This window comes from Centrocercus urophasianus, unplaced genomic scaffold, assembly GCF_019232065.1.
Source record: "Centrocercus urophasianus isolate 14NV4802_14NV808 unplaced genomic scaffold, USGS_Curo_1.0 seq_26, whole genome shotgun sequence".
NCBI lineage: Eukaryota > Metazoa > Chordata > Aves > Galliformes > Phasianidae > Centrocercus > Centrocercus urophasianus.
In genome coordinates this window covers 354,093-377,418 of record NW_024884822.1, presented here as the reverse complement: position 1 = coordinate 377,418, position 23,326 = coordinate 354,093, and the positions used below count along the sequence as shown (strand labels likewise).

General features: G+C 49.6%; 2 protein-coding genes across 3 annotated transcripts; one reads left to right on the top strand and one right to left on the bottom strand.

Moving 5' to 3' along the window:
- Nucleotides 1-224: 224 nt before the first annotated feature.
- ECSCR (endothelial cell surface expressed chemotaxis and apoptosis regulator) lies at nt 225-18,852 on the bottom strand. The gene is made up of 11 exons (XM_042826627.1): nt 18,740-18,852; nt 9,750-9,791; nt 9,476-9,526; nt 8,139-8,252; nt 7,739-7,786; nt 5,929-5,976; nt 5,267-5,365; nt 4,081-4,179; nt 3,458-3,494; nt 2,310-2,409; nt 225-1,780 (listed from the first exon to the last, which is right to left on the bottom strand). The coding sequence occupies exons 1-11, from the start codon at nt 18,795-18,797 to the stop codon at nt 1,772-1,774; spliced, it is 705 nt and encodes a 234-aa protein (XP_042682561.1). The 5' UTR covers nt 18,798-18,852; the 3' UTR covers nt 225-1,771.
- SMIM33 (small integral membrane protein 33) lies at nt 15,115-23,326 on the top strand. 2 transcript variants are annotated; one of them, XM_042826629.1, is made up of 2 exons: nt 15,115-15,256; nt 22,148-23,326. In XM_042826629.1, the coding sequence occupies exon 2, from the start codon at nt 22,164-22,166 to the stop codon at nt 22,569-22,571; it is 408 nt and encodes a 135-aa protein (XP_042682563.1). In that variant the 5' UTR covers nt 15,115-15,256; nt 22,148-22,163; the 3' UTR covers nt 22,572-23,326. The 2 variants fall into 2 exon arrangements, with proteins under 2 accessions (XP_042682563.1, XP_042682562.1); XM_042826628.1 differs by lacking the exon at nt 15,115-15,256 and adding an exon at nt 21,255-21,339.

The following is a 23,326-nucleotide window of genomic DNA, read 5'->3' as shown; positions in this document are numbered from 1 at the left end:
GGGCTGAGATGAGCAGCTTCTTGAGTACACCGAGCTGGGCATCACCTGGGAACTAGCATTTACACAAACTCACCTCTCTGGTGGAGGTAGGGTTTTACTTTGCTGAGAATTTTAACAGAAAAAAACTTCACTAAAAACAAAACAAAACAAAACAAACCACTTGTAAAAATACCTGATGTATATGGTAAACACAGAAAGTCCATTGGCAATGATCTTAACAAGAGTTGTGAAAACATTGCATTTATTATGCTGAGCACTTCATTGTGTGCTGCAAAGCACAGCTACCTTTAGCACTGTGTGCTCCAGTAACCGTCTCGTATCCATCCTATAAAATTAGATCAAGCTAAATTATATGTTTCATTGGACTGTACAGGGGAATGTGTTCCGTGATACCTATTTTGCCTGCTTGGATGAATCCTTTTTCCTTGATTTCACAATTTACCTTCAGGGCTGATAGATTTTGATGCTTGTGGTAGGAGAAATCAGTTTCTCAGCAAACTGCTGCCGAGTAAATGAGGTGCTCCAAGGACTCTGACTCAGGAACTGGTAGAGCTTGAAGCCAGGAGTCTCACGAAGACGGGCAGAGGCAAAAGCAGTTGGAGAGTTAGTGCTTTAGTGCATTATGCAGCTGAGATCTCCAGAACTTCCCAACAGAGCCTTGTTTCCATTACAGTCACGTGGAAGCTGAGCATTGATTCCATCACGCCTGTAGCTCAGCTGATAGGGCTGTATTTTGCAGTGGGTAGGCAGTGATTGGCAGCTGGGCCTGAGGAGCGTGGGCTGTGAGCCAGCCAGCTCCTGGGGTGAGCTGTGGCACTGCACAGGTTAGCAGAGCACTGTTCTCATTATCACAGTGGGGATGCCTCTGTGGTGCTCGTAGCTGCAGTAGTGTGGGTGCTTGGAACCACGGGTGTCTGCTTCTCTGGTCTTTTGGGAAGCTCTGGGAAAGCAGCAGTACAGAAGACTGAAGCTCTCCCAGCAAACTCAGGCTGCTGAACTTCAGGAGTTGGTGTAGCTCAGGATTTTGCTTATGACCACCCAGACAAAGTCCTGGCAAAGCAGTGTTGTTTCTTTGGTACTTCAAACAACTCTTCTTCACTGTATGTTGAACTTGTGGGAAGATACGGACAGTCTGCCTGAAGCTCAGATGCTGATAACGAAGCGTTAAGACGGCAGCTTGCATTTCAGCAGCACCTTTAATTCCCGGCTCTCCAAATGCTTTAGAGACACTGGTTCACATCTCCTCACAACGGCTCTGTGAGGTAGGTGGGCATGGTCACCCTGACTGTGCAGAAGGGGCTTGGAGCAACTGTGCTATGATTTGACCTAGCACTTGGCTGTTGAAGTCCTATTAGGCCTTCAGCTTCAGAGCATGCTTTTCTAATGCACAGGTTTAGCTCGACGGGGGTCTGCGCTGATGAGCTGTCTGGCAAGGCTGTGGCTGTCTGGCACAGGCCGTGAAGGCCATTAATCTAAGACAGCAGGTTTTTAGCTGAGTAGCTGGTTCCTTCATACTTCTTGCTGCTGGAATAATCTGAGAGTCTGAGGGCCTATCAGAAATGCAGTTAGATATCAACCATTGAGTATGACAGGCTGTAAGTGGAGAAAGCCCTAATCCCACCCAGGTGGGGAAACTACTGTATGTGTATTGATCAGGAAGAGCATAATAATTTACATATAAAGTCCACCCTTGTCCTTTCCCCAAAGGAAAAAAAAAAAAAAAAAAAGCCTAGAAATTCAAGTGTCAGCTTCTAGTTCTCGACTGTTGGTTTCATAGCACCTGCAAAGAGAACAAAATGTGGTACATCAGCAGCCTACGTGGCTGGCGAAAGAAATTAAGCAATGTGGTCCCTCAAACCAAGTCTAAGTGCTAGTTTAGTTTTAAAACCAACAATGCTACATTAAATTACTCATGTGGAATGGATCTGAGAGGACCAATAAGAATGTGCTCCAACATCACAAACAGCTCTGCAGAGCAGGAGTACATGGGAAGCTTGGACTAGATGGGGGGACATTGACTTCAGAAAGGTAATTTTTTTAATCTCTAAACTTAATGACTGTTGCTCTGGCTGGCACCCATAAGTATGAAATATTTGAGTTCAAGCAGCTTGGATAAACTTGAAACGGGCACCCAAAATTTCATCAGGCTCAGTGGAACCTGGTTGGACCTGTGGGAGTCTGCTGGCAGCTGCTTGTTACTACATTTCTGAAGGAGTAAAGGGTTGGGATTATCTCAAAGGCACACCCTTATCCAGCAGGAAAAACAGTCCCCAGTTTACTCTCTAAAAAGCAAGGCTTAAAAGGGAAACCTTTTCTGATGGTGGGTAAGTCATGCTGTTGTTCATATTGATGTTCTTCATGGAGATCAGAGTGATGCTGTTATCCTTCTCGCTTGTGCCTGCAGAGCAGCTGTCAATGAGAGAAAGCATTAATTACTCTGGAAAGTAAGAAGGGAGGTAAACAAACAGAGCTGAGGCCGGCTGGGATGCCAGGACCAGGGCTGATGTCAGTTCTGTTGTCCCAATCCAGGCACACCCTACATGCCAAACTCCACTCCTTGATACTTCTGCTCATGTATTGCCAGGCCCCAACTTCTGAGTGAGAGGAAGGGGGGATTTGCCTTTCTCCCTGCCCTGAGGGCTGGATAGGCATTCAGTGCCAATGGAGGCTGCATGGTGTTGGGGATTAGGGAGCCTTAATGCCTCATTCCAGTGGTTGTGGATCACATAGATCGTTATCATAAGGGGTAAACACAGGAACCGCTGATGCTGATGCGAATTCTCACGTCAATATTGAAGAACCCTGCTCCTAGTGCCACCTGCATCTTTCCAAAAAGGGAGTATTACCCAGATGGTAAAGGATGGGGAAATAGGAACAATGTGCAGCGATACCTTTTGCCCTTTTTAGGTCCCTTCCAGCTCTTGCTTCATGATGCTTTCTGTGTGCAGCTTCTCTATTTGGGTAGCAGTGATGCTTTGTGGGGTACACACAGATCATTCTCCACTTGACATTTTTCTTCCAAAGGGCTCTGAACTGAGACCCCTCTTTATCCTGCTTGTGTTGGTAACAACAGTGGTATTGGAAAATAACTGGGAAGGGAGGGGGCTAGTTTATTTTTGCTGAGGCTACTTTGAGCTTCAGAAGCCCAAGGTCAGATCTCAAGTCTGTATCTAGGCAAGAAAAGACAAGCAAATTCCTTTTTGGAAGCTGATGAACTTTCATCAGTATCAGCACGGCTGCAAAATGAGGCCCCCAAATGTTGAACTTCTACCTTTGATTCCATCGGACACAGGATGAGGTTTAACAGCACTCACTGTGTTTTTCACCTATCTCAAAGCCCTGAAATGTTTTTTCCCCCCCATCTGATGTAACCAAAGTTGCCTTTTTCCCGTGCTAAAATTAGTTGTGCAATAAAATATGGTTTTCAACAGGATATGAATAATGTAAGCAGCCTTACCTCTCTGACACCATGGAGCTCCCTGGCTTCTGTTTGTCTGGAGGGAGAAAAGCAGTTGGTGATGTGCAGGTGAGAAAACATTGTAGCTATGCCATAAAATAAGTCAGCTGTATTCGGAATCAATTTGTACAGGGTTATAAATGAAATTAGAGACACCACTGGATAACTGGGAGTTGATTAGAGAAAACGCTTCAACTAATTTAACTTTATACAGGCAGGAGTGAATGCTTTGCTGCCTGTTTAATTGCTGGCATCCTCCGGTCTTCTGGCAGTTACCCGCCTTGCTGTAGAGCAGTCTTGCCCTCTAGTGGGCAGTGCTTAACGGGAAATAGGATTCTGAGGGAAAATCTGTCAGCCTGTGATTTCTGCAGGAAATCTGCACGCTTAGCCATTCAGATGCAGCAAACTTAAGGCTGTTTCCTTGTGCGCATGGGTCTGGACTGAGGCTCCAAAGAAGTGGTCACACTCCATTCCTAACTATGATACAAAACCTCTCCACTGAATAAGCTGCTGTTTTTGTATGTGTGTGCATGTGTACGCCTCCATCGTTTTGGAGTTGCCAAATGAGCTTAGAAAACAATGAGTTTTCAATTAGGGAAGGACAGGCAGCCGCAGACAAATACCTTCTGAGTCCTTGGAGCGATTGCACTTGAACCTCAGGCTGACCACGCTGACGAGGATGATCACAACCACAACCAGGATGACTATGAAGCTGATGACACCTGCGGATGGATGAAGAAACCTTCTGCTATTGATCTAATAACTCTCCTGTCCTTGCCTTCTGGGGCAGTGCAGGGTCTGGACTCTCACCGTGATTTGTGTAGGATATCAGTATTTTCATTACAGCAAGCATGGGATGTAATTGGTAGAAAAGTAAATAGTTATTGGAGTGAATGACCTGATCTTGTGCTTTAGCTTCAGAGGGCTTCTGGTGCGTGCTTAGTTGATAAGACAGCAATAGGAAGGCAGAAGTCAATTGATTGGCAATTAATTAGAGTCAACATGTCCCTGTTGCAGTTGGGAAATCTTATCCTAAAGGTGTGTGCAGTCAGGTAAATACATAATATAATGGAGAGAGACGGGTTATTGACTTTGAGCAGTGTTAGCTATCTCATGGACCAATGGCCAAGCACAGGTTTGATTCTGACATCTGGCAACTATCAATTAAACTGCGCCTTGTTAAGATGGCTCTAGAGCTCTTAGTGGGACAGTACAGCCCAAAGAAAAGTGGGTGTCTTAAATCTACCCTGTGCCCATCCTTAAAGCTGTTGTCTGGATAAGTTATGGCATCTCTTGCTCCATCCTTGCACAATCTCTGAACGGTGCGGAGGAGTTGGCTGCTTCCTGCTAAGAAGGGGGGAAACGTACAGGGCAAGGAGTTTGGTAGGGCTGGAACAGAGCTGAACAGCCTTTCAGGGTTAAAACTAAGTTGTCTAAGCTTACAGGAAGGTACGACATCTATTGTATGCCTTTTCAGGGAAACCAGGGCACAGAATGGGGTAATTCCTGCCCAGGTCTTGCTCTGGGAAGAAGATCCAGAGCTCAGGCTCAGCCATAGTATACTCTCAGACTCCTTCCTTGTTAGGCTGGGTATGGCTAGGAGTGTTTATTCACTGCTGTGTTACTTGGTGGTAGCAAGTCTTTTTCTCAAGAGTTTTCCTTTGCTCTCTGAAACCTCCAAGATTGGGGCATGGAGAATGAAACTGAGGAGAGCTGTCCCAAGGGAAATTTCTTCAAGGCTGGGTGTTCTAACCTGCGTGAGTTGACAAAACAGGTTCCCTCCTTTCCCCCGGTTGCACAAGACCTTACCGAAAGCTACCACAGTCAGTGGAGACTCGTATTCTGTTGGAGTAGGCACAGGCAAAGAGACAGAGATTTCCAGTGCTGGGGTGACTGTTCTTGAGGTGCCTACAAGAGGGGGAAAATACCGTCATATAAAGCCTTTCTTCCAAGGTTGGGAAGAAGATTCCTAGTGGTACTGTGTGGTCTAACTCTCACTTACACTTCACTGAAGAGAATAACTGAGGATCGTGGGCAGCCCCAACCAATGTGAACATCCTCAGTGGGAGTCAGATTGCATTGGTATGGCTCTACTTATCAACAATCTGAGAAAGTGATTCCCCACCCACAGGCTTTTCTGCTGGGACAGCAACGAGGAAGCTGAGTGTGGCAGGTAAAGGACTGATCTGGCACATTTGAGGAAGGAGCTCGTCCTGCCTCCCCATCTTACAGCCTTTTGCCACACTGTCACCTTTTCCTGCTGTGACTCACAGCCACTGTACTCAAGTATGACATGTAACCCCAGAGAGCTGCTTCTGCAGAGCTTTGAAGGGCTAGATGGGATGGCCAGCAGCCCTTGGGTTCTTGTTATCTCTTCACCATAATGCCTGAAAATAGCAGTGCTATTGGCTGTAAAAAGGGCTGTGAAACATCTACTGATGTCTGTTTCTGTGAGAGAAAGGAGGAAGCACCTTGAGTTGCTGCTGCTGTAGGACTCTCTCTTCTCTTGGACTCTTCACCTGTGCAGAGGAAATGCAGAAATGAGTCTTGTCCTTGAATGTCACCTACTAAGCAAAAGAATGAATGTACGTGCTGGAGAGCGGGATGTGTTCACAGTGTGGCTGGTGATGCAGGAAAATGGGAAATTCATTCTCAGGCTGAATCCTTCCCACCACAGGATCATAGAATCATAAAGACTGGAAAAGACAACTGAGATCAGCCAGTCTGACCCCAGCCCAAGCTCACCATGCCCTCAGTGTCACATTTCCATAGTTCCTAAACACCTCTGCGAATGGTGACTCCCCCACCTCCCTGGGCAGCCCATCCAAATGCCCTTTTTACTGTTTTCCCCAGACTTTTCTTCAGAGAAAGAAACAAGGAATTCAAATAGTCCTGTCTAAGTGCTCAGATTCAGTTTCTGCAATCACTCATGCATTTTTTTGGCGGGTGTAGGAGTTAAACACTGGAATAGTGAACTGGGAAAGCTATAGATTTGCTGTTGCTCATAAACGCACAAACAAACTGGTTAGGGGAGGCAGTTCTGCAGAACATGGGTATGGATCAGCTGCTTGGCTTGTTTGACTTGAACATGAAATTAGTGGGCATGTCTTGCGCTCTATTTTATCTAGAACTAACTAAGCTAGTTTGAGTTGGGCTAATTGCCCAATATACAGTCCAGCTGTGGCAGCACAGAGGTTTTTTCAAGCGGGGGCTCCAGGATCTTGTCTTCTTTTCCCATCCCCTACCTCCCAAAAGCAGCGTTGGCCAAAGTAGGCGCTGCCAGGAGAGGTGTAACTCAGCTCCTGGCAGTGGGGCACAGGGGGGGCAGCTGTGTGGAACTGGGGCTCCTGCCCTTGGGAAAACATCAGCGTTTGGAATATTCTTTTGCCAAAAGTGAGAAGAATGGAGAAATACTGTGAAGTACCAAATTGAACTGGTTAGAAGTCAGCAATGACATGGAGCACAGTGCTCCTGAGAAGCAGGAGCAAGTTGTACAGCTACCAGCTGCGTTGTTTTGTAGCAGTCATCAAATCTCTTGTTTCATTCTGAAATGGTTCTTTCAGCCACAGGTGGAGGACAGAAGCTTTGTGTGCTGAGCCTGCCACGGGTTCCTCAATCCTGGGAAATGCTGAGACTCACCCAACAGGAGCTCTGTCTTTTGGAAGCATCAGCAGCGTTTCTGTAGCTGAAGATGTATGGAGCTTTTCAGCTGAAGCAGGGTTATGATTAATAGCAATCTGCTGTGATGTGAAGGGCTCCTGGCTTAGCTGGGCACAGACACGCTGCTTGGACATCTGTCAGGCACGGCTGACCATGGGTTTTTAACCTTGCATGAGCGAGGGAAGATCTGAGAGGCAAAGCAGTTTTTCTAGGGCTGAGTCTTTAATGGAGAATCCAATCAGATCTCAGATTTCAGTCTTCCCACTTATTTGGATTCTGCCCTTACTCTGAGAAAACTCTTCCTGAATTCTCTAACTTTTGCTTAAAAGCCAGATTAAACAAACCATCAGAAGCAAAAGGAGGCTTTTTTAAAGGGTGCTAAAAGTGCCACACTGTTCTTAAATGTAAATCAGTCTCCCGACTGTTGAAGTTCATCCCAAACAGGGGATGCAAGAAGATTTCTCTTGTGTTTTATCACCACCTGTAAGGATAGCAGAGGTGATTTTGGGTGGTACCGAGGGCTCCACACCAAGAGAGAGTAGTGCTTAAATAACAGGTGCCACATAAATAAAGCAAGCTAATTGCTCTGAAGTTGCCTGCACCTATGAAAACATAAAGTACCTGGAGTTGATGGAGCTGTTGTGTTTCTGCTTCCACTGGACTTCTCGTCTGGATAAAGAAAACATGGCCAAGGAGAATTAACTTTGGAAGCTGCTGCTAGTTATGCTACAGAGAACTGTTGCTTATAGGCATGAAACAACAGGAGGGGAACTCCAAACCAAAATCAAGATGTCCAGCTGCCATGTCCAGGCCACACACATCCAGCCATGTGTATTTGGTGAGCTGGAATGAGCTGCTTTTTCAGCAAAAGCTGAAATGTATTTAGAAGTGTGCAGCATTGGTAGCAAGGTGTGGTCCATTGAGGGCTTTATGATGCACCCATGTTTGCATGGATGAGAAAGGGTGCATAGATAGGTCCCACCTGAGCAATAGTTGGGGTTTTCCCACCTTGTGTACTTACCCTGTGCAGATGATGTTAGCAGGGTTGGTGAGACTGAGGAGGATCTTGTTGTGGTGGTCTGGTCCACGTGAGTGAGATTCAGGTCAGATGGTGCTGTTGACTTCACTGAAGCCTCTGTAAGGTAAAAGTAGCATTACTTTAAAGAGCTCTGCTCAGAAACTGCTCACTGGGGGGCATTCCTTCTGCACTACACCCTCATGTTCTTTGGGGGCTGTGGGGAAGCAGCTAGCCTTGCTGAAGGAGTCAGGGTTTCCATGCTTCTTTTGGCAAGATTGGCTGTGTGAAGAGGTGCTGAGCTGGCAGAGCTTGGGGTGCATGCAGTCTGGCTTTCCTACCATCTCTTTTCCCTGCTTTGAAAATGAAGGGCTTTATCTCAAAATAAAGACAATTTCTTTATGTATGTTATCACTGGATGCTAATTGGCTTGAGCTGCCTGGCACCCATGTGTTTATTTGCTCGTGATGTGAAATGTTTCATTTTCCATGTTTCATTTTGCTGAGTCTCTAAGCACAAATCATTTACTTCTTGCAGCCTGGAGGCTGACATTTTCCTCAACCACGTACTGAAAGGAGCCAGAGCATGAGCCCTGCAGATCCAGAGCAAGATAGCAGGGGAAAGGGAATGCTGTCATAGTCCTCTCCAAAAAGAGCAGATCACCAAGGTGGAATCTATAGGCTTGTTACTCATCTGGGTTTGTGGCTTTCCAGTAAAATGAGCAAAAAGTGAAAATGGTTTGAGGCTTTTTCCTTTTATCTGAATGCCTCACTGAAATGTTGAAATGGGGCGTCTTTTTTTCTTGTTCTTGTTCTTCTTCTTTTTCTTTTTCTTTTTTTTTTTCCTGCAAGGCATGGCAGCAGAATCTGATACCGTTTCGGGGATCTTTTTCCCTTATTTTTTAGGGGTCTCTCTGTAAGGGGGTCTCTTTCTAAGCAGAGGGAGATCTTTCCCTGTTACATTCTCTTCCTCAGGGAGAAACAGGAAACACATTGACCTGCTGTGTGGGAGGTGCTGAGGCTGTGTGCAGAACTGGAATTTTCTAGTCTAAAAAAAAAGTGGTTGCGCTTATCGAGAAAGCAATACTGAACAGTGAATGTAATGCAGGGAAACTCCTCTAACAATGGCTTAACTGCTGGTACTTCCTTTATGACACCCAACATCCAAGGACAGACCTGCTGTGTGAGGCACTGTGCTGACACACACTGGGCATCACGCTCTCTGTGCGTTAAGGGCTGCCCAGCAAAGCGGTGATGTCGGGTAGGTGTGGACACAGGCCAATCTTTTTCCCTCTTTGGAGGATTGCAGACGCCCACAATCCTTCCCTTGTTGGGATTTTTTACCTGAGGTATTGCTCTCTACTTCATGGTTGCGTGTCGTTGACTGAGGTTGATCTGTAACACAAGCAGAGACATGGAGGTGACATCGAGATGTGCTGGATCCCTGCAGGAGGGTTTGAAGGATGGGCCAGAAAGGGGTTCTTATGGCCCACAAGAATGAAAGGGGGTGACGGGAGCAAGAGGTGCTAAGGAGTGGCCTCTCCATTTGCATCCCCACGTGGGCATGTGAACCCACATCCCAATGGGCATTTACATTGGATCCCAACCCAGGAGGTACCTGTGACATTGTGGATGGAGGAGGCTGTGGCAGCTGTAGTACCTGAAATGGAACAACAGAAGCGTTAGCAGTGCCAACCTGTGACCGTAACTTTCACCAGCACGTCAGTGTTCTTGCTGTGTGATTTGGGTTTCCCTCACCTTCTGAAGGAATGACTTTGAAATACGTGATTTCCCGAAAAGCACTGGATAAGAAGTAGTAACCAACACTGCTGGAAATTATGTGCTTGAATACAAGGACATTCATTTCTGAGTAAATCAGAACTGCAGTTTGTTCAGTCAGGATAAATGCCCTTCTCTCTGCACAAAACCAAACTCTTTAGTCAACCTCCTTCCTCTCTCATGGAGAAAATACAAGGCCATACAAATCAGTAGCACTGCTCTCTCCTTGTGAGCTTCTTGCCTCCTGCTCAGCCTTGGCACAGAAAGGCCATTTGACCTGTTTTTTTCTAGAGTTGTTTAGAAGAGTTGTTTTGGAATGCTTTGAGACCCTTGAGACCTTAATGAGTGGATAGATGAGGTTTGTGAAGGTTGCCAGGAGCTAATGGGACTGTTTTCTCAACTGAATGTTTTTGGGTTTACAGCAAGACATTCCTTCACCATCTTCCACATTGTCTACTCTCTGAAGTTTTCTTTAAGCTTCAGCTCCTGGAATCCTATGATTAGACAGGTGCCAATTAAAAACGTTGCCATATAAAAAGGGAAAGAACTACCCAGTTCCATAACAGGGAATGAAGACTGCAGGATGTAAATACACACAATGCTTGAATCAAAACCAACTGGCTTAACTTTGAAGAAGTGACCTTTCTGCCGTTACTGAAACACACCTCCTAATTGTGTAACATTTTAATATGATTATTGCTGGTGATAGCAATGCTGCCCTTAGTTAAGAGGCATGAAAGAAACTACATTACAGCCACGAAACCCAAAAGAATGCAGTCCTGCTGGTGATCCATCCCACAACAGCGGATAGTTCCTCCAAGTTTTGGACAAAAAGGGACAGCAGTAAGGGCTGAGTCCTCTTTGCAAGAGCTGACGACCCATGGGGAGATCCAGCAAACAGCACAGTGTTTGTGTGCCTGCTTGCAGCCAGATTCTGTCCTCCCAACACGCACAGTCCATCTCACCTGTTCTCGTACCTCTTCTGTGAGCCCGCCTGCAAGAGAGCTAATCTCCAGGCTCCCTTTCTCATCAAAGAGAGGATCAGGCACTTCTAAATCCCCACTGATCTGATCTATTTTAGATTGCTGCTGTACAGGGAGAGGAGACGCAGCCTGCGATGTCCCGTCTCTTGCTGGGAGCCGTGGAGGTGGTGATGCACATCACGGTAGGTACCTGTGCTGTAGAGATTCTGGGACAGCTCAGGTGAATGCCCTGATGTTGGAATGGGATCTGCAGCGTGTGGGGGTCATCACTCCTGGGCTCAGAGCTCACCCCACAGGGACTGCCTGGCTCTGGCGTGCTCCTGACTGATGTCATTTTTCTCATGCAACTGTCTTGGGGCCATAATTGTTTTTTCCTCCGAGGCTTTATGACAATGATCCCAGCCAAACAGGAACCAAAACAGAGTGTAAATCACTGAGTACATAATAAAACAGCCTCTTTCAGTTTGGGGTTTGGCTATGAGCTTGGCTTTTCGGATCTCTTCCATGCTTTGATGTTTTGGTTTACTGGACATCAGGTTGGTGAAACATGTCTTGTCTGGTCCTTACAAGGGAAGGGGGAGAGGAGATGTGATTAGATCTTTAATTACACAGACAGGAAGAGACTAATCTGATTTCTGCATCCATTGGGAACAGGATCAGAAAACAAGGACTTACACTGCAGCCATAAAAAGGGGGGCAATAGGAAACTGTCTTGACACAAGGGTAGTGAGTCGCTGAGAGTGACTGTGTGTGAGAATTATGGGACAGCCTTTGGAGCTTTTGAAGAGCAGGCTAAATGAATGTCGGTCTGGTAGTGTGAATGGGAATTACAGGCAGATGCAACACCATTTTTTGAATTGACAGCACCCCAGGGGAGGATGAGATCTTTTGGGCACACGGTTCTCCTTAAAGAAGTAGAGATGCTTCTTTAGGGAAAGAGGAGTGCACACAATTGCAATGTGAGATGCTGCCCATTGATCCAAATGGTTTGCCAGGCTTTCTCTTTGGCACTGGCTTCTTCTAAAGCAGCTTTGCAATACAATTTCTGGGTGCTGGTTTGCACATGCCTTAAAGCACTCTGCAAACAGCAGAGATAATCATGGGACCTCTGGTACCTGCCAAACTCAAACAGCTTGTCTTTTTCAGACTTCCTTATAGAGACCATCTTGTTCCTTCATGAGAAGAGTAATTGCTTGTGACACATTTGCTTCTTGAAGCTGTCACAGGTGCTTTTTAATGTACACATAACATGAAAGCATCCTCTTTGTTGAGGAAAAGGTGGGACAAAGGCTTCTGAGCTGGCAGTTTATTTTTGGCGTAACTGAGAAGAAATTCAAGAGCTTGAGCTGGGCCTCTAGGGGTGGGACAAAGGAGATGGCTTTACTGCCCTGTGCTGTGATGCCCTGCACTATGAAGCTCAGGATCTCCCAGTGCTGAGATGAGAGGCAGATGTTCTTAGTACTCTTCCACAGCAGCTCAGCTCTTTGCTAACCAGCTCACCCCTGAGCACTGCCTCATAAAATGTCCTCAAAGATCACTGTGCCAAAATAAACCCTGGAGTCACTGCAGTTCCCCCATGCAGGGAACTGCTCACCCAGGTTTGCTGCATTGGAGCTTTGCTGCACAGAAGTGACCATCTTGCTGCAAAGAGGCCAAGGGACGCAGATCTGTTTTTGGCACTTGGCTCTGTAATAAATGGCCCTTCTATAAACACAGCAGCACGTTGTTTCAAAGCAAAGCACGCCTGGCTCCGACTTCTGGCCCCTGCTTTTTTGTTACAGCTTCTCTGCCAACTTAAATAATCAACAGCCCCACTTTGTTAGGTGTTTTCTTCCAGCAAAGGTGCTCAGCATCCCACTGAATGACTGCAGACAGCCGTGTGCACAGCAGGGAGCAATGCAAGCTGTGCTGTGGGGCTGGGCAGCAGGATGTGGGCACAGCACGGTGCCACAGCTCCCTGGGGACCTCACTGCCAATCACACCACAGAGTGACAGCAGCCTGTCCCAGCACATCCCCACTCCCCCTGTGGCACAGTGGCTATATAAACAGTGAATGCAGCACGCAGCCAGCACAGCTGTAATTGCAATCAACATCAAAGCCATTCAGGCGACTTCTTGCTGCTGAGCAGAGCTGTTTGTTGAGTGTTTGGGTGCCAGTGATTTACAGAGGGATTGTGTGTTTCTAGGTGGGGACGGCGAGCTTGCTGAGGGATTTACAATGGGAAATCATGCTTTCTGCTCTTGCTGGAAAGGGAAACTCCTGATTAGTGACCAGATCAATGGGGCTCTGGGGAAGCGTGTTGAGACTGCAGATGCATTTTGTCTCTCTGACTAAGAGCTGTTTTTTCTTAGTTAATTTTTTTTTCCAGAATATAAGAAGGGAAATTTGGATTTCTTTTATTTGCTGTAGTCCTTCCGAAATGGTGGAAGTGAGAGTTAGGCTGCGAGCAGAGGGGCCTTTCCATGGCAGCTGAGTTCCCAGAGCCATATGGATTCACACAGGAAGATCTCTGGCATCAGTACAAAGGCATTGGTCCCATCCACTCAGAACTGATGGGGGGAGGGACCCTCTGGCCCTGGTGGGTAGTGCTGGGCTCATGGCACTCTTTTCCATTGCAACTGGGGGGAGATCTGATAGTGCCCTGCCTGTGCTCACTGCGTGTCAGTTTGCCCTGAAGCCTACAGTCTTGCTGCACCTCTGCTTGCAGCTTACATAAACAAAGGCTTTCAGGAAAGAGACCCAACCACCTAAAATTAGACAACAAGACAAAAATATGCTGACCCACAATGCAAGTGCAGCTGTTTCCTGGGTGAAACACAGCAGCTGTTCAAGCAGCAGAGAGCAACAACACCAAACTGTCATCATTTCTACGTGAAAGAAAATGCTGCATTAGGAAACCTGGAAAATGAAGAGCTCTGCAGAAGTCTCAGTCCCATTTTAATAGAAATGGGAACAAATAAGAAAAGGTGCCTCTGCCTGGCAGGTCTCACAGGTTGAGGCAGAAAAGGTGGGGAAGAGAGGAAAAGTGTCATTATGCAGACTTGATAACTGACAGTCTAAATTAGGTCCCAGACCCACAGAGGTATTAAAACACCTAATTCTCAGCTGACATTCGAGGGGTTTGGCAATTCACTGCTACGTGGTTCTGAATGGTAATGACTTGGTCAAAGTGTTACGGAAAGTTTAGAGAGGCAGGAATTAAATCTGGATCTCGTTAGGGATTCAGAACCATCCCAGCCTTCCTCTGCCCCCTCCCCCAGGTCTGCACCCTGTGATGAGCATCCTCTGCAAGCATCCTCCTCTGTGATCCTCTCCAGTGAGCTGCTGTGAGCAGGTCAGGCTTCTTGCAGTAGGCAATTAAAACCACTTGAATTTAGAAAACAAGCCAGAAGAGAAACAACGTGGGGAAACCACGGGGCACAGAATGGGCCCTGTAACATCACTGTGTGTGTCAGCATGCTTTTTTTTCCTGGCCTGTGCCCTCTGCACCCCTCTGGGCACTTCTCTGCAGGGACTGGGAAGTAAAGCTGCTCCCAACAGGACACTGTGCTGCAGCCCTCCCAGCTGCTTTCTCTACAACCTCTTTGTTTCAGAATGCTGCATTTGTATAGATGGGGAAAGCAGGGTGCAGAAAAGCACTGCGAGTTGCAGGCTGGTTTAGCACTGCTGCTTTCACACCTTAATTAGGCTCTCAGCCAAGGCCCTGCTGATGTACAGGTCGCCTTGCAGGTGGTCCTCATTATTTTGTAGGATTTAGTTCCTAACCAAATGTCGTGTGTTCCAGCTGGTGCAGGAGATCAGCTGCTGAATTTGCTCCTGTGCTGTACCTCTGGGCAGCTATCAGCAGAGCACACAAATCACCACCCCCTGCAGCAGCACAGCCAACGTGATGGATCAGGGCTGGTACCTATCAGGCATATCTCACTACCCTCCATCCATGGAGGCTCTATGCCACAGTTTATTCCCCAGTTTTCTCTTTCCAAGATTTCCCCCACGTTCACACTGGCAGAGCGGGGTGCTGCTGCTAACAGCTGTGTTCATGGAGCACCACGCAGGAATAGGACCTGCTGGATGGGTTCAGTTCCCATCTGGTGAGCTAGGAGGTGAGGTGTGTCAGGGGCTGGAGCCCTGGGGAGCTTTCCTAATCCTCATTCTTTTTGCTTTCTCTTCTCAGATCACCTGCTTTCAACCTCAGGGGAGTGGCTGAAGGACAGGTGAAGCCTGCCCTGCTCAGATGCATTCATTTTCTCTGTATCAGTGCTGAGGAGGTACCTCCCTGCTGCTCCCTGAGACACCATGTCTTGTAGAAGAGGCAAGCAAAGCTTCTTGACCTGACAAACTTCATCTGGCTTCAAATTTTAGGTGAGTGACTCTCATGTCACCTATGTTTTATTCCTAGATTCCAAAGCACTCCTTGGAGGAAGTCTTTTTATTATCCTTATCTCATATCTGGGGAAAACAAGGCACAGAAGTGTTATACCACTTGTTAAGTGGCAGGCACAACACACAGTGGTCCTTGGTCCCCATCCACTGCATTGTCACTATGCCATGCTGCTCCCTGACTTCTGATTGCTCTGACTCCAAAGCTTTTTTGCAACTCCAGAGTCGCATCTGGGCCATGTGAGTGTATGGATCTGTTTGCCTGGAGCTGCTTGCCCAGAGCTGTGCTGCTCGTAGATAGGTGTGTGATTTGCAGCGATGCCTGATGGTGGGAAAGCATCTCCTCCCCCACTGAGAACTGCTGGTTGCTGTCCCAGCAGTGGAGGGCTTCTCCTGGAGAGCAGGTGGACGCACTCCACATTTCTATGTCACAGAATTACAGGATCACAGGGGTCGGAAGGGACCTCTGGACATCACTGAGTCCAACCCCTTACTAAAGCAGGTTCCTTACAGCTGCTTGCACAGGAAGGTGTCCAGATGGGTCTTGAATATCTCCAGGAAAGGGGACCCCACCAGCTCTCTGGGCGGCCTGTTCCAGTGCTTTGCCCCGCAAAGAGCACTGCAGTCTCAGATGGTAGAGGGGGCTTTGCTCCTCCCTCTTCCTGAAACAGTTCAGCTGAGATGTAAAACAGCCCCCAGCCCATAAGTCTATAAAAAAGACTGATGGGAAACTGCTTCTCGTTGTGGTTGGATCACGCTGAGTGGGGCCATCTGGGATGTGGAATAAGGAGACCTTCTAGCCAGGGCTTGGCAGTACTTGTGCTGCGTGAGGCACTGATCTCCCTTCTCCAGCCTGGGCTCAAGCCCATGTGTGTGTTTTCCCAGCAGGAGCATTCTTGCCTTTGGGTTACCAGCAGTGTCTCCTGCAAGGACACCTGTTGCTGACTCACCTATTGTAAGGAAACATAATTGCTGGAAACGATCCCCAGGCACTTCTATCATTTTTGCAGTGTCATCGGCTGAGTTTCACCTTACTGGAGGGGAGCAGTTTGTTTTCTGAACAAACACTTCAAACCACTCCTGGTTTCTCTTCCTGGTACACCAGACAGGGCTGTGCTGACCTGCCTTTTTTGGCCAAGAAGAGTCAGGAAGGGATCTTGGGGATAACACTGGGTGTCACCTGCTGTGGGCAGAGATCAGCAGTGAAAATATCCCTCTGCAAAGACACAGGGGCGTTCTGCCACTGCTGAAAGAAGCAGGATCTGAACAAGATGCATTCCCTAGCGTGGCAGCAAGCATAAAAGATATCTTGGCAAATGCATTTTAAGAACATCATAATTTGGTGCGAGTGGGGCTGCACAAGTCTCTTCTGTTATGTGATCTCACGACCATTGGAGAACATAAAACTCGAGTTCTGTTCTCGTTGCCTGAGGAACAAGACCGCACAAGCAGTAAGACTCAATTGTAGAGTGCCCTCGATACTTGTTAGGATGGAAGTCCTGTCTGGGAGATCTCCTGCTAGCTGGATGTCTGCCCTTTAGCTGCATCCCGTGGTTGGGATCATATCTGTGGCACCTTCACTGTGGCATTATCCATTCACTCACTGGCTGCAGTGCAGGTAAGGGGAGCAGCAGTCAGTGGGGAAATGCTGCTGGGTTCTCCTCAGCTTGCAGAAGGAGTTTTCCAGTGGAAAGCTTTTGTCTGGGAAGTGCCTGCTGGTCGTAATGGAAACTGCTCATAGGAAGAGGTGTGTTTGGATACGTTTTCATTAAGCATTTCTTGGGGATGAAAAATAGGTTGGAAGAGTTCCAGAACTTCCCACTTGAGAAATTCCACAGTAACAGAAGTTGAACCTTCTTTTAGAAATAACCGTAACCAAGCTTTAACGAATGAAAGATCTGGCAGTTACAAGTTTACGGCTATTCTGACCAACTTTGGACCTCCAAAATGTAATTTCCACCTCCTCAGGTGCATGGAGACCTCCGAGCAGCCTTGTCTCATTTAAGAGCCCTTCATTCCCTTCAGCAGCCCTTGTTCTGGGAGCAGCATTGCTGACCAACCTGTGCCCCTTGCTCTGAGCCTGCTGCTTCACCTTTTGCAGCAGCTGCCCCTCAAGTACCAGGCTGTGTTCATGACTTTGCCATAGCACCAAAGGTGAAGTGAAAATTATGACAGTTCTGAGCTGCTGTATCAGTGGCCATGCAAAGATCAGAGGCAAAGCACAAGATGATGTTGAAAGCTGGTTCTACCTGAAGCCAGAGAGGTGCAAGTTCAGCACAGCAGTGCTGTCATGGTTTGCAGGTGCTGGCAGTGAGAGCAGCCCCTGCCCCCATCGTTTGAAGCAGAATGCAGAGAACAGAGTTCCCAAGTGATGTGCTTGGGACCAGGGGACAGAGGTGACCATTCTACCCAATCCTACAGTGCTGGGATCAACCTGAGAAGTGAATCCTTTGGGTGGTGCCGTCAGCTGAAGGTTTGGTGCACTGCAGGGTTTGGGTCCTGGGGTAACGCAGCTGGTCAGAGCGAGTGCTGGCAACCTGCAGGACATTTCTGTCCTGTGCATGCCATAACTAATATTTTCAAGGAGAAAAAAAGCATTCTGGCCAGGTATTAAGAAATGTAGCAGCAGAGCCAAAGGGCCTCAGAGTTCCTTGTCCGGCACACTTCACCCCTCTGCTGAAACCAGCTGTGTTGCCCTCTAATTAAGAGAAACATTTTCTAATCAATGTGCTCTTCTTTCTGAGAATTGCACAGCAAGCAGCTGAATTGTCTTTATAGTCCCTGTCCTTTAAAAATCCTGTTTCTACCAATGCAGGGGCTGCAACCCATGGACATCTTCCATGGCTTACTGATAAAAGCTTTGGATCCAAGACACATGATACTAGTTCAGGTGGCTGACTAGTGGAAGCAGCAGTGATACTGCAGCATCCGTTCCTCTGACAGCCTTTAAGCTGAAAGCTGCTACAGCTGTCACTGACTGCAGGACAGCGACCTGTCACAATTCAGCAGGAGCCTGGATCCTTGGGTATCCTCACTGCATCCCATACCATGAGCAGAGGGCGACAGGGAAGTCAGAAGCAGAGTTATGGCAATAATGTACTGCAGGAGTCTTAGTGCCACGTGCTCTTTGTGTTTACATCAGCAAGAGGAGAAAATAAAGGTGAGGAAAATGTCCCATATGTTTAAAATTCCACCTTCATCCTCAATTGACAACAGTCACTTGCTATGAAACACCTCTGTATCACTAACAGAAAAAATCCTTTCCCTAACCAGGAAACAGGTTCTGTGATTTCAGCACGGTCAAATAAAGCCTGCAAAACCTGCTGGGGCCGGGTTGATCCCAGCACCCTGAACGTAAAGTCTGAGCTCCCTGCTGGCAGCCGCTCCTCCTCTGGCTGCTTCCCCTCAGTGCCCACAGCTGGGCTCCCCACAGCTGCCCCCTGCCCTTGCCCCATTGCTCCTTACCTCTGAGCAGCACGCAGCCAAACAGCCACAGGAGCGGATGGAGGGCTGGAGCCAGCATCGCGGCGTGGAGCTGAGCAGCCCTGCGGAGGTTCTGTCCATCCCGAGTGTGAGAGGGTGAGGAGAGGTCTGCCTGCCTGGGCTGATTCTTGCAGAGCTTCCTGTTAAAGAATAGAAGGAAACGAGCTGAATCCACAGGGGAACTGTGTTTTTTAGTCCATTATGGTCAAAGAGGATATGAGACATCGCTTACCGACGGCAAAGGAAACCTCGCCATTGATTTGTTGGGGAATTTGCTTCTCATAGAGGGGGAGAACAGAGGCATAATGGCCCTGCCTGGATTTGGGCCTTGGTAACTTCTGTATGGTACTGCTTTTTGGAGATGTGTTTGGCATACCGCAGGTGCCGCAGGTCTGGTTCTGCTCCTCATCAGTCATTAGAGTTGTGCTGGGCCATGGGAGCTGCTCCTGCCCTCCACCTGAGAGGGGACTTCTTAGAATCCCTGAGAGAGATTTGGAGTGGGGCAGAGAATCTCACAGCTGGAGCTGCCTTGTGCTGTGCCCATGTCCTGTTCCTCCCTGTGCAGCTCCAGCAGGGCTGGGCACTGGGACGTGCTGGCTGTGGGATGCGGTTGCTTGGGCAGCAGCAGCATGGACAGCACAAAGCAGGCTTCAGCCTCCCCTAACCTGGTTCCTTAATGGGAGGAGGGTCCCAGCTGGGCTGATGGGTCAGGCTGGCAGCAATCCATCCCATTCCCAGATGGCTGCTGGCAGGGGCTGCTGCTCCCAGCCTAGGACCCTTGCAAGGCCATGCTCCGGCAAGGTGAAAAGCATTTTGCTGCCTTACAAAGTGCCCTACTTAGGAAAAATGGGGCTGTCCCTTTGGCAGCCCAGGAGAGGCTGGACGCTGGGGACAGGCGTTTGGGGGAGTGGAAACTTTGCACCTCCTGCCCTGGGCCATTTGTCACAGCCCTTCCCTGTCTCCAGGGGCCACATCCAGCCCCTCCTGCAGCCCTGGAATGCTCCAGAGCCCCAGCTGTGGGTGTCAGGGCTGCTCCTTCACTGTGTGTCACTGCACAGAAGGCACTGGGAGGTCCTGGTGCTGCTCACAGGGCCCTGCTTTCTGCAGCCATGAGGTGGGTGCAGGTACCCCACAAACCACATGGGGCTCAATGCACACCAGTAAGCCATCAGGCCCAAAGCTTTGCTTTTACAAAACCTCTGTGAGCAGCCTCCCCCCACAACCCTTATTTTTTTTTTTTCCTCTTGCACAGATGTGATGCTCAGAGATTACGCTGTAGATTAAGGTTTTACTGAATCCTGAGATGAGTGCAAATTCCCAGAAGCAGCAGCTCTGATGTGCAGCCAGATCACTACTGGGAGCTTGCTGGGCTGTGTGGGGGACGGGGCATCACCCACCCTGCAGTGCACAGGAGGGATGGAGCACAAATATTCCAGGACGGTGTGCTAAGAGGCAGGAGCAGGTAGGACAGTTCTGTTCTGGGACGGGAGCGTTGGGAGGTGTTTCATAAGGGCTTTGCAAAAACAAATCGTAGACTCATTACAGCTGGAAAAGACCTCCAGGATGCCAAATCCAATTGGTAGCCCACCTCCACCATGCCCACTAAACCATGACCCTGAGTGCTAAAGCTCTGTAAGATCCATCTTTTCTGCATGGTGATGTGCTGAGGTCACTGCTGGTGTGAGATCTGACCACCCCGGAAACAGCACCCACCTGCACGGAGGTGATTGGTGCTGGGCAGTGCCTGCGGCCACGGTGCAAAGGAGGGACATGCAGGCACTGCCTTGGCCCTGCATTGCCCTGAGCAGCCCTGGGTCTGCAGAGCTGTTTGTGACCCTGCATCCCAGGAGTGCTTACAGACAGTGTGTGGTATTTCTGAGGTGCTGGACCTTAAGATCTCTGCAAGCCCTGTTTACAGCTAGCAGCAGCTGTGCTGTGAAGTGCTCGTGGCCGAGCAGCAGCTTTTTGTGCGCAGCAGCGAGGGCTCCTCGGCTGCCCTAAGGCGAACGGGAAGCTGGCCGTGTGCGCTCCATCCATCCGCGGCGCACGGCGCTCTGCTCGCCGCATCGCTCCTGCTGCAGGGGCGCTCAGCCTCGGGGCTGCCTGATCTGAAGGCGAGGATCCTCGCAGCTCGGGGAGTAGCGGAGACACCTTTTGCCGAATTGAGCAAAGAGCTCGCTCGGTTTTTACGCTAATTTCTAAACGCAACAACGTTTCAATCCAAGTCAGGGAAAGGAGGGGGGCTTCCTGCGGTTGCAGAGCCGGGGCTATGCGCACCGAGGGCCGGGAGGTGCTCTGTCCCCGAACAAAAGCCGCTTGTCTGACAGGCGGCAGCGCGGCGGGGCCGGCGGAGGGTGCTGCGGTGTCCCCGCACATGGCAGCCGGGCGTGCTGATGTGGCACTGCCTTAGGTAGGGCAGCACCTCTCGCTGTGGGATGAGCAGGCGCTTCCTCCTGCGCGGGGAGCCCCGGGCGTGACGTGGCAGCTTGAGGTGAGCCCGGCCGCCCCGCAGCACCTTCCTGCAGCTGCTCTGCTGCCCTGTCCCGCTGGAGGTGATGCTTCCCCCGGAGCAGGACGCCCAGGTACCCTGGGGCGGGCTTTCTCTCCTCGCTTTCCCCTTTCCCTCCCGCTGCTCCCCGCTCCCAGCTTTCTGCCCTGCCTGACCCGCAAATACTTTGGTGGGGTTGGGCCTCCCACGGGGTTTGGTCTGGTGTTGGCTCTGGGGATGGGGGAAGAGGGAGCGGTGGAGTCTCCCCCTCTAGGAGGCTCCATCAACGGAGGCAGTGGGGAGAGGAGACCCCCACTGAAGGTGCCTGGGATAAGGAGATGCAGGGCGGTGTCTTCCCACTGTTCTCTGCTGACCACCTGGCCGAATGGTCACCGCCCCTACAACACAGATGTCAGCACCAAAATTTACTCTGTCCTGTGAGCCTGGGGGGGGGGAACACCCAGGGACAGCCCTGTTCCACTGGGGCCAGGTTTCTGCCAGCAAAAAGCACTCGCCTGGTCACACTGGGCAGCCAAGTGAATGTTTTGCTCATGTTTGGTCTGGTTAAAGCTCCTGGATGCCACTGCTCACTGTGCAGGGCTGTGTGACAGGCTGCTGCCTTTCTGCAGGACACGTGGTTGGGATGAGCACTTATCCTGACCATATCCAGTCTGGAGTTGCATGTTGCTCCATGGGGCTTGCTCGATACCCAGAGTCCTTATCTCAGGTTGAATCTTTTCCCTGCGCTCTGAAGCAAAAGGCATCCAGTGCCTTCTTCCAAGATTCCATGCCTGGGGAGCTGCATGTGAAGCTACAGGCAGGAGCTACGGAGCCGAGGGCAGGAGATGAGGACATCAGACAGCCCCTGTCTGACAATAACACCTTTCCACCCTCTGTCCCAGGTCACCTTGCTCAGCCATGAACGCCTCAGCACCCGGCAGCCCACTGAGGCACCCCGAGCCCCAGGATGCAGCTGCCTTCACTCCCATCTCCGTGGTCAGGAGCATGACAAAGAAGTCTGATGCCCTGCCCGTCATCTCAGCCATCGTTGTCATCTTTGTCCTCCTGGCCATCTTCATCATTGTCATGGTGCACTACGGCCCGCAGCTCCGCACCATCCAGATCACCCTTTACCATGAGCCCATGCCGCAGGACCTGGACGACGGGGTGCACCTCATGGACTGGAGGAAGCTGGGCTCCCAGAAGAAGCCCACTCAGCCTGGGCAGTGGGAGCCGGGTGGCAACCTGAGCTGCCAGTGCTCCTGCAAGCACCACCTGCCCTGTGGGAGCATCGAACCCAACGTCATCGAGGTCACGTATCTGTAACAAGGTTTGGGCAGGACCCAAGGGAAAAACAGTGACTGTGCTGTTGGCTCAGCCCAAGACTAGCTGGTTCCTGCACACTGGGGCTGTATCTGGCTCCAGATGGCCTCACTAGGAAGCTGTGTCGCTGCAGTGACCCATCGTCAGCCCTGACATCCAGGCCGCTATCACCAGGCAGTGCGTGGTGCCGGCCAGGCAATGACATTGGTGTCTGATTGCCCTGAGCCAGAGCTGGGAGTGGGTCAGCCTGCGTGGGACGGCATCAGCATCCCTTCTGGTTTTTCTTGCCCTGCTTTCACCCACGCTGCCTGGGAGCACCCAGGAGAGCTGCCTCAGTCTTCTCTCCATCTGGGGAGTGTTGAGTGAACGCTCGGCCCCTTGGCACAAGCTGGAAGTTGCATCATTTGGAATTGCTTTATGGATTAGGGATGTTTTCACATACAGTGTCCTCGTTATTTTGTTTGCATGGCACAGAAAAGCCACCTGTCCCATTTTTGCTCCGTGCCACGGCCCGCTTCCCCCTGCTGCAGAGCTGATTGCCATCCTCCTGCTGGCTGGCCCCGGTGCGGTCCCAGCTGCCCCGCCAGCTGCCTGCAGTGCAATGTGTGCAGTGATGGGGATGGGACAACAAACTGGGGCTTCTTCCCATTCCTCCAGGTGCCGGATGTTTCTGACCCTGCTGATGCTCTGGCTCCCTTCAGCTCACACGATTCCGGCTTGTTTTACTTTAAAGCGAAGTAGTGGTTGGACTTGTTGGA